Source organism: Prinia subflava, chromosome 13, assembly GCF_021018805.1.
Source record: "Prinia subflava isolate CZ2003 ecotype Zambia chromosome 13, Cam_Psub_1.2, whole genome shotgun sequence".
In the NCBI taxonomy this organism is placed as follows: Eukaryota; Metazoa; Chordata; class Aves; order Passeriformes; family Cisticolidae; genus Prinia; species Prinia subflava.
In genome coordinates, this window is record NC_086259.1 from 13,273,552 (window position 1) to 13,287,179 (window position 13,628).

The following is a 13,628-nucleotide window of genomic DNA, read 5'->3' on the forward strand; positions in this document are numbered from 1 at the left end:
ACTGTGGGGGTTCCCTGGGTGCGCCCCCTCAGCCCCCAGCCTCGTCCGAGTGCAGCAACACTCCTGAGACAGGTGTCATCTGTGTGCTGAGGTCTGGCCGTTCTCTGCAGCCCTCCCAGCACCTCAGCAGAGAGGGGTGGTGACCCGGGAGGGGCGCGGGGGCTGCGGCAGCCCCGGGTCACGCTGCGCCGCCCGGCAGTGAATCAGCAGCGCCCGGGGCAGCGCCGGGCCGAGCCGTGCGCAGGCTGCAGGGGCGGAGGTTTTGCACTCGCTCTCGCCTGGCCAAGGATAAATAGGAGGCGGCTGCGAGTCCTGCCAAAGCTTCCACCCGTCGCCCAACGCGTCCGACAGCAGGAACTCGGCCCAGCCAGACATGGACTCTCAGGATTGCCCTTGTGCCACAGGTAAGGCGGCGTTTCCTTCCCTCCCGGGGCAGCGGGAGGCGCAGCTCCCAGCGGGAACACCGACACTCCCGCCCGCCGGCCTCATCCGCCGTTCTCGGTGTTCTCCCTCGTACGGGCTGGGCCAGCGGCTGAAGTCCTCTCCCAGCACTGCGGTGTCCCCTGGGAGTATCTCACTGGGCAGCGGCTGGGAATGCCGTGACCCGCTCTGACCGAGGCTGAAGCAGCAGTGGATGCTCGGAGGGGAGGCGGTGCTGTTCCCTGCGGATCTCTGGGTTGTTGGTATCCCCTCCCACCACCTCTTCTCAACCTCTTTTTCTGCTTTTCTCCATGTTTTAGGTGGCACCTGCACCTGTGGGGACAACTGCAAATGCAAAAACTGCAAATGCACATCTTGCAAAAAAGGTAAGAGGGATCCGTGAGCCCCTCGGGGGGTAAGGGAGGGGGCAGAAACACTCGGGGGGTTTTCACTACACATCCATGTATGCACTGAATCAAATCAGTTTTAGCATTGCCAGTGGTGAGTTTATTCCTCACATATGTTTTTTTCCCCCCAAAGGAGCACAGTGTGAATCCCACCCCCTCTCCAGGCAATACAAGTCACTCAGTACCACCTAAACCTGAGCATTCCCCTTGGTAGCCCCTCAGGCTCAGCACAAGGGGATGCTCGGGAGGAAACCAGCACTGGGATTTCTTTTGGCTGCTCCTCATGCTGTCACCCACAGCACAGCTGTGTGCCATGAGGGTTTGCAAGGAGAGGGACTGAGGGAATCCTGTGAACCCCTGGGAGTTCCACACTCTACCCTGCCTCTCCAGTGCCAGCCATGGCTGCATAAACACCCTGGAAGACACTGCCAAGAATGGGGATGCTGCTAAAAGGGAACAACATGAATACATGGGAGGTCTCCAAAGGAGAGGCTGAGGCTGAGACCCCCTAAGCCCCAGCCCAAGACTTCCTGAAAATGACCTTAATTGTTTTTTTTTCTCTCCCACAGGCTGCTGCTCTTGCTGCCCAGCTGGATGTGCCAAGTGTGCACAGGGCTGTGTCTGCAAGGGGCCTCCCTCCGCCAAGTGCAGCTGCTGCAAATAGGGGACCCCTGGCTGCACATCTGGGGGTGAAGCACATCGGGGGGGGCAAAGAAGAATAACCTTATTGTGTATGTTGGTTGTCTTTTTTTATATATGTGTTCAGATTTCTTTAGTGTTTGTCACTTTGACATGTTATAATAAGCTACCTAAATAAAGTGATATGTATATAAAGGTCCATAAGGAACTTGGCACTTGTGTTGGATGCAGCAGTTTCCCTGGGGAGCGGGAGGACAGCGTGTGTGGGAGGTCATGGCAAAGTGCCTGTGTCTTGTTTTTGCTCCTGTCTTCTAATCTTGGCTCTGCTCTCCCTATCAGTAGTTCTGACTCTTGTTTTAACACTTTCCCTACACAACAAGGGATGTTTCCCCCCACACACCTTCTTGTTACCCAGGGGCAAATCCCATGCTGTCTCCTCCACCAGAGATCCTCGGGGCTAATGAGCAGCTCGTTATTACAAGCTTTCACTGTAATAACCACCCCAGCCCTGCCCATTTCCAGGGGGAATGTTTCCATGGCAGCTGGGGTGGCAGAGAAACAGGTTTAGTTTTCCTCCTGGCAGTTGAGTTGAACTGGCTGGAAGAACCACATTGCTTAGCCCCCTGCCACCTCTGCCAGCCTGGCAGGGTGCTCCTGGGGAGCCTCAGGTGACCTGGTTCCTCACCATGGGGTGCAGTGCACACAGTGGGGTGTGATCCCCACAACAGAGTGCACTGCCTGCAATAGGGTTCAGTGCCTGTGATGGGCATGATGCCCAAACCAGAGTGTGATGCCCACTGTGGTTTGCAATGCCCATACCAGGATCCCAAGGATGGGATGTGACTGGGGGCCAATGCCTGCGATGGGGCAGAATGCCCGCGATGGGATGGGATGCCTACACCAGGGTGCAAAGCCCACAATGGGATGGGATGCCCACGATGCCCATGGTAGGGTGTGATGCTCATTCTGCCCAAGCACAGTCATGCTGCTGCCAGAATGCTGCACTCCAGGTGCCATGTGCCACCCTGCTGCTTCCCAGGAACATGACAGGTTCTGCCTGTCCTGCACTCCTCAAATGCAGCTGTTCATGGCCACTTTTAAGGTTAAAAACCTTTCCTGACCCACCCAGACACCACTGCCAGGACTCAGCCAGGGATTTGGCACAGCCTACAGCACAGTACCCCTGCCCACAATCTGCTCATGGTGTCAATCCCTAGGGGATACCCCCTCTCCAGGAGGGCTCCTCCCTCAGGGTATCTCCTGAGATGTCACCGTCACCCCACACTTCTGAAGGATGCAAAGGCCACCCCTATGTCAGCTGAGTTTAGGCAGGGCAGGCACATGGGAGGCATGGAGCAATCAATCACACTAAACTCAGCTCTGCAAAGAGCAGGGTTATCTTTATTCCTTTCAGCACAAAGAGATGTAAGCACCAACCATACAAAAACATCACTGGTGATCTTACAAGAGTGAAGAAGAGGTTGCTAATGGGATTTATCATCAAACATCTAGTTTAACCAGCAAAGCTCACAAAACTGATCTGGCTTTGCTGGCCCCTGTGGGTTTGCACAGCACCTGCACTCATGGCTCTGTGCTGTGCCCATCCCTGTGTCCCATGGCTGTATGATGGAGAGCAGATGTCAGATGCTGTCCCCTGCCTTAAGGGAAAGTGAGGGGAGGGTGGCGAGGCAGGCAAACAGAGATTCCAGAATCCAAACTCTGAGATCCATGCTGGGCAGCTGCAGCTGTGCTGCTCACTTTATGACTGTTATAAAGTCAGAGTTGGACCTGGCACTCCTCTTACATGGGAACAGACTTCGGTTTAACTACTCCATGCCCTCGGAAATTGGAATACCAGCAGTAATACAGGAGATCCCTCCAAGCTCTCCTCTCCCCACTGATGTCTGGCACAGCCTCTCAGCAAGCCCGTGGCTCAGGGGATACTCATTCATTCCTCCCTCTTCTGCTTGTGGCATGACCTCGCTATTTAGTGGAAATGCTCAGATTGGGAAATCAGGCATTTTCCAGGCTCTTTTCCCACCACAGCTTCACATACAGTTCTGCGGGGTTGCTGTGCTGCCTTTTCCTGCTCACAGGGACATGGGCCAGGACAATGTGTCCCAAGACTCAGCACAGCCCCTCCATGTATGACATGCAGGATTCCTAGCAATCTGGGAATTCCCCTGCTTTCCCTGCAGCTTTGGCCCTGCACACTCATCCCACTTTTGGGATGGCCCCCTGCAGGGATGCACCATCCCATTTTGGGTGGTCGGGGCTCTTTTCCTCGACCACTGGTGCAGCAGGACCCGCCCCGCTGGAGGTGGGGGGGCCGCGGGCACAGCCCATTCCCGAAGCACTGTGCTGGGGGTGTCCAGGAGGGAGGTTATTTCACAACCCGTGTTTGTGTGCAGTGACACCACACGTGCTCGGTTATTCCAGCTCTCCTCCTTCCCGCTCGGCCAGTGGCGTGTGCAACGCCTGCTGGCTTGGCCTCACTGCTGCTGGCAAACACTGCCAGGAAAAAAACAGCTCTGTGCTTTTTGCAAACAAGCACGAGCCGTTCCCTGGCACAACCACCCCGGGTCACTGAGCCTCTCCTGGTCCTGGAACCGCTGGCCCAGGTTCCACAGGGATGGACCCCCTCTACAGCACCGGTTCTGAACCCAGGCTTGCCCCATCTGCGACACCACCAAGAGCAGGGGGTGCAGGCACGGGGACAGCCTGGCCCTGGCCCAGCCACTGTTTTCCGTGCTGGATGTTGAACTGGCCACGGGCACGTGCGAGGTGGTGGAAGCCAGTTGGCACATAAACCCTGTGACAAGGTGAAAAACTCACAGGGATGAGAAAGTTATTCCCAGCAGCTCCCTGCTGTCAATGCCAAGCTACCACACTGCATCCCCATGCTCAGCCAGGGGAACTGCATTAAACTCTGTCAAGGGAGGTTTAGACTGGGTATTAGGAAAATGTTCTTTACCCAGAAGGTAGTCAGGCCCTGGAACAGACTCCTCAGGGAAGTGATCACTGCACTAAGCCTGACAGAGTTTAGGAAGTTTCTGGACAACACTCTCAGGCACATGGTGTGCTTTTTGTTGTCCTGTGCAGGTTCAAGAGTTGGACTCGATGATCCTTGTGGGTCTCTTCCAACTCAGGGTGTTCTGTGATTTACCCCTCCTGGGAGGCCATCTGAACACTCCAGCCCCACGGGGGCTGCCCGGGGCCATCCCACTCTCCAGTGGCATACTGAAACAGTCTCATCCCCAGGGGCAGCCACCCTGAGGTGGGGGGCACCGTTGTACCATAGTGCTGGACACATGGGGCAGCATCACGGGGCTGGACCTGCAGGACCTGGTGGCAGTGCCACGCCACTGCTGTTACCCCCACACCCCGCGCATTCCGGGGTCTCGGTGGCCCGGAGTGCAGCACCCTGCCGGGGAGCAGGGTGCGGGTGGGACACCCCGGCCTCCCCGCAGCGGGCTGGGAGCGGGGCTGGGAGGGCAAGTCCGTGACCCGGGTAAGCACGGCACGGCCACGGGGTGGGCACGGCCCGTGAGTGAACACGGCACGGCACCGCCCGCGGTGAGCACGGCCCCGGGGTAGGGCACGGCCCCCGGCGAGCACAGCACGGCCCCGGGGTGGGCACGGCCCCGGGGTGAGCACGGTCCGAGAGTCAGAACGGGACGGCACGGGACGGCACCGCCCCCGGTGAGCACGGCCCGAGGGTGAGCACGGCCCCGGGGTGAGCACGGCCCGAGGGTGAGCACGGCCCCAGGGTGAGCACGGCCCCGGGGTGAGCACGGCACGGCACCGCCCCCGGTGAGCACGGCCCCCGAGTGAGCACGGCCCCCGAGTGAGCACGGCCCCGGGGAGAACACAGCACGGCACGGCACGGCACGGCACACGGCACCGCCCCCGGTGAGCACGGCCCGGTGCCGACGGCCCCGCTGCACCGTGCGCAGCGCCAGCACCGCCCCGCGTCCTGCCCCATAAATAGCGGGCGGCCGGCGTTGGTCGGCACCGCTGCCAGCCCCACTGGACGGAGCCGAACCTCTCCAAGCTAGAGTGAGCTAAGCCGAGCCGAGCCGAGCCATGGACCCCCAGGACTGCACGTGTGCCGCCGGTAAGTGCCCCGTCCTGTCCCGGCTGACTCCCGCCTAACTCGCGGCTGCCTGACTCCTGGCTGATCCCGCTCTCCTTCCCTCGCTCCCCAGGTGACTCCTGCTCCTGCGCCGGGTCCTGCAAGTGCAAGAACTGCCGCTGCCAGAGCTGCCGCAAGAGTGAGTGGGGGGCTCAGGGAGGGGGGACCCGGCCTTGTCTTTGGAGGGAGCTGCCACTGCCCTGTGGGACATCCGTGGGCACCTCTCTGCTCCGTTGGAAACTTCTACTGTGGGACTCCCTGGGCACGTTGCTGCTCCATAGTGGAATCCCTCCTTGCCCTGTGGGACTCCATCCCACAAGGGAACTCTTTCTTACTATGTAGGACCCAATGGGGACCTCCCAATTCATGCCCTGTAGACAGCCCCTCTTGCCGTGTCTGACTCCATATGGAGACCCCACCACTCCCTCTCTTGCCCTGTAGGACCCTCATGGGATCCTTCTCTCTTCTCCTGACCCACTGAGACACACACGCGCCTTCCCCTCTGGGGAGCTGTGTCCGTTTCTGCCCCGTAGGACACTCATGGAGATCTCCCAACCCATTGGGATTATCAGCCCTGCTCATGCAGAGGCGCTGTTTCCCCTCTCCCTCGGGTCCCTCTGTCTCACAGAACCCCAGTCCCTTCCACCTACCTCCTAACTCTTGTGCCCCCCGCAGGCTGCTGCTCCTGCTGCCCCGCGAGCTGCAGCAACTGCGCCAAGGGCTGCGTGTGCAAGGAGCCGACCAGCAGCAAGTGCAGCTGCTGCCACTGAGCCACTCGTCTCTGCCTGTAAATAGTCGGCACGCTTCGGTGATGGGGGGTGGGGGGCACAGAAAAGCCTATTTTTTTGTTATTCATGTTTTGTATTTTCTGTACCAGTGGTGAAACTGGATGGAAATAAAGGAGTTTGTCTGGAGGTACGAGGTTTGTCTGGTTTGTGTGGAGTGCTGCTGAGGTGCTGGGGACTGAGCATTTTTTGCCACTTGGGATACCTGTGTGGGAATCGTCATTGCGGGGTGGGAGAGGGCTCGTCACACCCCCCCCCCATGTCCTTCCCTAAGTGGGCTCTGCACCTCCTTGAGAGAGAAAAGCAGCTTCACAGGGCACAGGATGTACCTCATCCTACATGTGGGGTTGCTCTGGGCATCTTTAAGGTGCTGGTCTCCCAAGGAGGACAGGTGACATACCCAGAAGTATGGGCAAGCAATGGAAGGAGGGGCTCTACTCCTCCAGCCTTTCTTTGGCTTCATGGCAGGTGCCTGTGCACCACGCTCGGGGCTTCCTTTGGGTGAAAGATCTTGTGGGAGCAAGTCTGGTAAGTGGGAGGGTGATATATCCTGGCAGGATGCCCTGCCTTGAGCTGCTGCTGGAGAGCACTTGGACAAATTCTAATGGGGACAAATCTCCCTTTCTCAAGAGCTCAGGCTTTGCAAACCCTAATCCATTGCAGAGCAGGTCCATCTCCAAAGGAACACTTTCCCTGCAGCCACCCCATGCCAAATACCTGCAGCTACAGTGCCTGGCTCCTGATGTGGGCAAAACCTCCAAGTACTTTTTTCCAGCTCATTTTTCGGAAGCACTTTGGTTAAAGCTGCAAAGTGACCTCCAGATGCATGAGAGCACACAACCATAGCCATGAATGCTGTGCTTGGCTGCCTGGATTTGGGGTGGCTGCTGAGATGGGGGAGGGAGGGCAATGGGAAGATGAATGGGATGTGTTTTGCTTCCAGAAGTCTCTGCCAAGTGAAAGAGTCACTTTTTAGGCACCTGCTTGCCCATGCATGTCTCCTGGGTGTGCCCCACCACAGATGTAAGGTCCCAGCAGTGCTGCCCTCACCAGTTTTGTGTCTCTTTGGGCAATGGGACAGCTCTGCCTGGCAGGAGAATCTCCCGCAGCTCTTGATGACAAGGCAGCAGGGACAAGATAAATTTAAAAACCAGCAAAATTGGTCACTTGGGTACCCACGTAGTCCTTTCTGCTAGGCTGGGTGGCACAAGATGAGGTGTCTGCACAGTGGGAGCATGACAATACCAGTTCCCAGGGATGTTTCAGGCATCCAGGATGATATAGGCTCATCCTTTCCCCAAAGCCTGCCCAACTTCAGCACGTGACTCTGCAGGGGGTGCCCAGACTGCTCAGCACCCAACTTTGTCAGTGAGAAAAGCAACACTTAGCTCAGCACCAATTTGCCTTTTAAATGTGTTGCTTTATTGCATCAGGCAATTTGTCTTTGCCTAAGCAGCCTCCCAGCACTGCTTGTTGCAACAGACATGTAGTGCTTGAAATGGGTTTTAAGGGTCTGCCCTGCCCTAAATGCATATAAAAACCAATCCCATGGGAAGATGCTTTGCTGGAGAAGAAGATTGGCATGGGTCTGCTGCTGGAGCCATATGAAAGAGGGCTGTGACCCCGGCCACTGCAGCAGAGGGGCTGCAGACTGAGCCCCCCGGGCCAGGCGCCCGCATCCTGCACCAGACACAAAGCCGGGCGCGGATGGGGTTTCCCCTCACAGGAAGCGCCCCAGGCATCCACCACTCCCCGTTCCCAGCAGCGTGTCCGGGTGGGACGTGGGCACACGCTTCTGCACCGTGCCAGTGCCAGCCTGCCCTGTCTGCACGCCCGTCTGGCAGAGACCCTCAGCCTTGGTGCCCTTTCCAGCCTGCCCGGGAGGGGTTTGGGGTGAGGAAAGCCACAGGACCAGCGGAGTGGGTGCAGGCACCCATGTGAGGAGCTGGTCAGGCATGTACTGAGTGTCTGCCCTTGCCTGTAGCTGCTCTCAGTGAGGTGGGCTTACTGGTCCCCTCAGGAGTATTTTCTAAAAAAAAAAAAAAAAAAAGGTATTTTTTTGATGAAGCAGGAAGTGCCCTCAGCCTGTGGACAGCTCTATGTAGTGGAAGGGTTAGGGGAGCCTTTGCTTGATCCAAGAGGCTGATGTGCTTTATCCAGCCCCTCGAAGAAAAGCCCAGCTCAGTTTGCTGAGGTGGTTTGGGGTGACCATGCATCCCCTCTGGGCACCCAGGGGAGCCAGGGAGTGTACCCCTCTTCCTGGTACACTCCCAGACAAGCAGCCCTGCAGCTGCCCATGGGGCTGCATCCAGTTTTCTGGCTATGTGTGAATCCCAGGGGAATGATGGATGTGGCGCTGGCATACACCGTGTGCAGGAGGGACAAGTGCCCTGCGCAGAAAGGATGTGCAGGGGAGTGATGCACTGCGTGCAGAGACGAGCACCCTGCGCACACGTGACAGGAACCTCTGGGCGGAGGGGACAAGCGCTGTGTGCAGAGGGGACATCGTCCTGTGCCGAGGGGACAAGCGCAGTGTGCAGAGGGGACATGCACCCAGTGCAGAGAGTAAACACACCTTGTGCAGAGGTGACAGGCACGTGTGCACAGCGGAAATAACACCCTGCCCTCAGGGGATGTGTACTCAGGGCAGAGGGAAAACGTACCCAGTGCAGTGCGGAAATTACCCAGTGCGGAGTCATAGAATTATTGAAAAGGTTGGAAAATCCCTCTAAGGTCCCATCAAGTTCAGCTGCTACTCTAGCACTGCCAAGCCCACCCCTAAACCAAGTGACACATCTACATGTTTTTAAATCGCTCCAGGGGTGGTGATTCAACTACTTTCCTGGGCAGCCTGTTCCAGTGCTTGACAACCCCTTCGGTGAAGTATTTTGACTGATATCCAGTCTAAAACCCCTGGCACAGAGATAAGAAGCACCCTATACCCATGGGATGGGCACCCAGTATGGAGGGTACAGGCACCTGATGTAGAAGGGCCAGTACCCTGCGCATCCCCGGCAAGGGAACAGGCGCCCTGTGCGCCCATTGTAGACGGACGGGCACCCACAGAGAGGGGACAGCACCTCCTGCCCCTGTGCAGAGGACCCGGGTCACGCCCCAGGAGCGGCTCTCCCGGTCGGCTCTGCTCCCGGTGCCGCCGAGTCCTTCCACAGGGATCTGCTGCCACCTGCCTGCCCGCAGCGCCGCCGCCCGCCCGGCCCCGGCTCCCTGCGTGTCCCCGCTTCCCTCGGCCCCTGCCTGTGTCTGTTCTTTCCCGGTCGCGGCCCCTCAGGACGGCTGTTCCCCCATCCAGCCCCGCAGGGCACCAGCGCAGGTCTCCGGGCGGATCACGGCCCTCGTCACTCTGGAAAGGTGCCCCGGGAGCCTGGAACGGCTCAGGGAGAGCTGGGGTGGCACGGCCACCCTACCAGGGCACCCATCCCATCAGGACACCCCTCACACCAGGACATCGGTCCCACCAAGGCATCCATTCCACCAGGGCATCCTGCCGGGGACAAGTGCTCTGCTCAGACTGAAGGCACGGGCAAGAATGTACCCTGATCCCTGCACGCACTTGGCAATTGGGACGAGCAACTACAGCCGGTGCTGCCTCTGGCCTAAGAACTGTTTTTTACATGGGAAAATTTGCAGTTAGAGGCTGTATTAATGGGGAAATCTGTTTAGCTTTGAAGGTTTTATGGATGAGGTTTTGGAACAGTAGCGAGGCTCAGACATCATGTCTCAGGCACACCTTTTACAGTTCTCGTATTTTGCCCAACAAATCCCGTGTTGTTAGCAATATCTGTTTTAGGGCTATTGTGTGTGTGCCCAAGAGGGGACCAAACACAGCAGACCCCTATACACCCTCAGGACACCATCGTGATGGTGAGAGTACCTGCTGGCTGTGGGTTTGTTTGCTGGTGTATTTGGCCATAGGAGGCAAAATCAGGATGAATTCCTTATCCTCATTTTACCTCCCAAGGAATCAGCTCACAGACGATTTGCCAGCAAGAGTCAGTGCTGACTAAGAAGAGAGAGGGGGAATAGAGGGGAACAACCCCATGCGCGTTATTTCTCTCTGTACATCTCTTATTTCGGTGATTTCGTGGCTGCGCGGCGCTCGCAGGGCGGGGAGGCGGGACGCAGCCTCGAACCCGCGGCCTCCGGAGGCAGCCGCCCCCTCACAATCGGTCCGCGCGCCCCTGCGAGCGCCTCAATGAAGTTCTCGCGAGGGGGCGGGAACCGGCACGCGGCGGAGAGCGGCGGCTGGGCCAATAGAAGCACGCGGCGCCGGGACGCGCGGCGGCTCGGCCAATGGGAGGGCGGGGAAGGGCGAAGGGGCAGCCAATGGGCGCGCGCGGCGCGGGCACGGCGGGCGCGGCGGGCGGCCCGGAGCGCAGGTGAGGTGAGGGCGCCGCGCGGGCGGGCCGGGGCTCGGCGTCCCTCCGCTTGCTTCCCCCGCTTCTTCCCCGTCTCCGGTGCTCGCTGCCTGCTCCCCCCCGTGTCCAGAGCCCCCGGCAGCTGACCCCCGCCCCCATGGCTTCCTCTCTGGCCCGTGCAGGCCGCTGCGGCGAGAGGCTGGCTGGGAGCGCTCCAGGCCTCCTCGTGGGCCCTCCTGGGGCTCCCCGCAAGTTGCTGCTGTCAATAACCCGCGCTAATGCAGCGGGGCCGGCTGTGGGTGCGTGAGAAGGGGTCTGTTCTTCCGAGAGGGTCTGTGCTGGTCTGCAGTGCCAAGCCTAACTGTAGAAGGGGAGTTTAGTGTTTAACCAAAGTGCAGAGCTGATGCTTTAGGAAGCAGAAGTTGGTTGTCTGGGAAGGTTTCAGGAGAACGGGTTTGTGTATGTGTGTGGTTTGGGATGTGTTTTGAGTTCTGTGCATGGGGGTCGTTATTCCCCGCCGTGGGTTTGCTGGTTGATTCCTAGGAATTCATAGAATGTTAAGAGGTTGGAAGGGACTTCAAAGCTTATCTAGTTCCACCCCACCTATCATGGGCAGGGACACCTTCTGCTAGACAAGGATGCTCAAGGTATTATCCAACCTGGCCTTGAACACTGGCAGGGATAGGACAGTCACAGCCTCCCAGGGCAACGTGTGCCACTGCCTCACCTTTCATAGAAAAGAATTTCTTTCTAAATCTAAATTTCCCCTCTTTCAATGTTTTATCTCTTACTCCTTGTCCTATCACTGCAGTTCCTGACAGAGTCCCTTTCTGGCTTTGCTGTAGGACCACTTCAGATACTAGAAGAATATATGAACAGTGAGTGGAAGGCTTGAAAAGTTCAGGTGCAAGGAAGGGCTGCTTCTCTTCTGCAATTTGGTTGTGTTGTTCTAGGGACAGGAGTATGGCATGGAGAGCTAAGGTGATAGTGAGAAAGGGACACCAGTTCCTGTGTGCTTTAGTGCTATTTCATGTATGTTGTGTCTTAAAAAGTTTTCCTACTCCTTGGGAAAATTTGCAAATAGAAAAAGCTTAAAATTGCTTGGAAGAATGCATGTGATTCTGTCATCTAAATCCATAAGGTTTCTGTGGTGCAGCTGTGACAGGAAATTCAGTGAGGGGGAAGGATATGGGTTTTCATGGAAGGAACTTAAAATACTGAACCAAATGCTCTGTCTAATGAGGCTCAGCTTGCCATCCTGTGCAAGTTATTGCCCTGCTGAGTTGGGTGCTTAAAATAAAGACTGTGTTTGGAAAAGAGAGAAGGAAAGTGGTAAGATGGCAAAACTGTCAGCTGAGTCAGTTATTGAGAACAGTGGGGACTTGAGACCATTAAGAGGAACTTATGGCAGATAAAAGGAAGTGTTGACAAATGTGTGATGGTGTGTTTTGGTAGAAATCACTTCAAATGCCTACTCTCCAGGTCCACTTCAAATAATGAACAGTGTGGAGAAGTGTTGTGTGCCCTTTCTTGTCCTTTCTCACTGTGCAAGTAACCCAGTGTTACTGCCTTTCAAACTTTGAAAAAAACCATTTTTGTTCAACATACCTACTGTAGGAAGGTACATCTTCATAAGAAGATTGGCATATCTCCCTACAGATGAGATAAAGAAGAAAATAAGCACGACTCAAAGCTTTTTTATAGGAGGCAGAGGACCATTAATTGATCAGTGGTAGATGAAACAATAGGTTTCTAAGGTTGTTGTGGGATCTATTCAGGATTTTCCTGCATCTGCCTTTTGTTGCAGGGGGAACAGGGTGTTATACCAGATGGGCTACCAAATATAGCTTGAAGCTTTTAGATATTTGTTTTTAAGGTGGCCTATTGTGATTTTATCTGGTTTTAGTGTAGTTAGGATATGGAAGCTTTCCCTCTGTTAGGTTTGATAAACATTATTGTGTTTTAGAGACAAGAGGATGGTGTGCTGAAAATGTGCAGCAGATATTTGGGTTGTACAGTTGTCCACCTCCTCTTTGGTTATCATCTCTGTGTTTCTTAATCACTTCCCCTGTCTGTAACGTGGAATTACATTCCTGACTTCTTTGAAATGTCGGGATGTCTGCTTAGGCCGTGTGCCACACAAGAGCTTGGTATTATTGCTGCTGCTCAGGCAGAATTCCCCAGGCCTGCAAAATGGACCTTTTACTTATTCATGTTTAGCTTAGTAGACAGAAGCTGCTCCACTCTCTGCAGCAGCCCAGGCCTGGAGCCTGTCAAAAAAGCATTTTTATCTCAGACCTGTGGGACATAGAGCATTGCTGGCTTGCTCTTACTACTTGTGCTCTTGTGTTTTCTTTCCACAAGAAGCTGATCCTGACTCATCAGGGTGGGTCTCTTGACCACTTGGAGGTGGGAAGTCAACACTTTGAGAAGCCAACACTGATTTCTTCCTTTTTGTTTCTCATTTTGAAGAAACTTTCTGCAACTTGTGGAACTTTTGGTTCATCAGCTACTCTGAATGTAGTGAGTGAGACTTTCCTTCTCCCCTGTGACATCTTCTTCCTTATTCCCAGACCACTGGAAAAACCTAATTCTTTTACTGTTTCTCAGAGTTAATTGGTTAGTTGACACAAACCCTGTCAATGTGTGAAGTACAGCAGACACTTGCACATGCACGGGAGTATTTCAGCTTTGTGTATTTCTGAATCTAGTATAGTAAAATGTTCATTGTGGCTGTATTTGGAGTAGAATAGCTACAGTTTTCTTCCTAAGATAGGATTGTGGTGCTCTAGAGGTGTTTTTAGTATTTTTTAGGTAAGAAATCTTTAAATATAATCAGCCTGAATAGACTTAAGAAACCTGTAAT

General features: G+C 55.7%; 2 protein-coding genes and 1 long non-coding RNA gene across 5 annotated transcripts in view; all 3 read left to right on the plus strand.

Moving 5' to 3' along the window:
- Window positions 1-245: 245 nt before the first annotated feature.
- LOC134557471 (uncharacterized) lies at window positions 246-1,670 on the plus strand. Its single transcript, XR_010082055.1, has 3 exons — window positions 246-404; window positions 741-806; window positions 1,397-1,670. It is a non-coding gene; the product is annotated as an uncharacterized LOC134557471 (long non-coding RNA).
- Window positions 1,671-5,419: 3,749 nt separating this feature from the next.
- On the plus strand, window positions 5,420-6,515 carry LOC134557476 (metallothionein-2). Its single transcript, XM_063410524.1, has 3 exons — window positions 5,420-5,583; window positions 5,675-5,740; window positions 6,277-6,515. The coding sequence occupies exons 1-3, from the start codon at window positions 5,553-5,555 to the stop codon at window positions 6,369-6,371; spliced, it is 192 nt and encodes a 63-aa protein (XP_063266594.1). The 5' UTR covers window positions 5,420-5,552; the 3' UTR covers window positions 6,372-6,515.
- A 4,201-nt stretch (window positions 6,516-10,716) lies between these two features.
- The window catches only part of NUP93 (nucleoporin 93), a 77,502-nt gene continuing 74,590 nt past the window's right edge, over window positions 10,717-13,628 (plus strand). Inside the window, exon 1 of one of the 3 annotated variants that reach the window (XM_063410833.1) lies at window positions 10,717-10,783. The gene's annotated coding sequence lies outside the window, so the exon portion shown is untranslated. Of the gene's footprint in view, window positions 10,789-10,825; window positions 11,062-13,628 lie in introns of those variants that run through there. The other 2 variants (XM_063410834.1, XM_063410832.1) reach the window with 2 other exon arrangements.

Excerpts from the sequence above, each read along its gene's own strand:
- LOC134557476 (XM_063410524.1), top strand. The coding sequence starts at position 5,553 with ATGGACCCCCAGGACTGCACGTGTGCCGCCG. Across the intron at positions 5,584-5,674 it reads GGACTGCACGTGTGCCGCCG|GTGACTCCTGCTCCTGCGCC; the intron begins GTAAGTGCCCCG and ends CTCGCTCCCCAG. Across the intron at positions 5,741-6,276 it reads CTGCCAGAGCTGCCGCAAGA|GCTGCTGCTCCTGCTGCCCC; the intron begins GTGAGTGGGGGG and ends TGCCCCCCGCAG.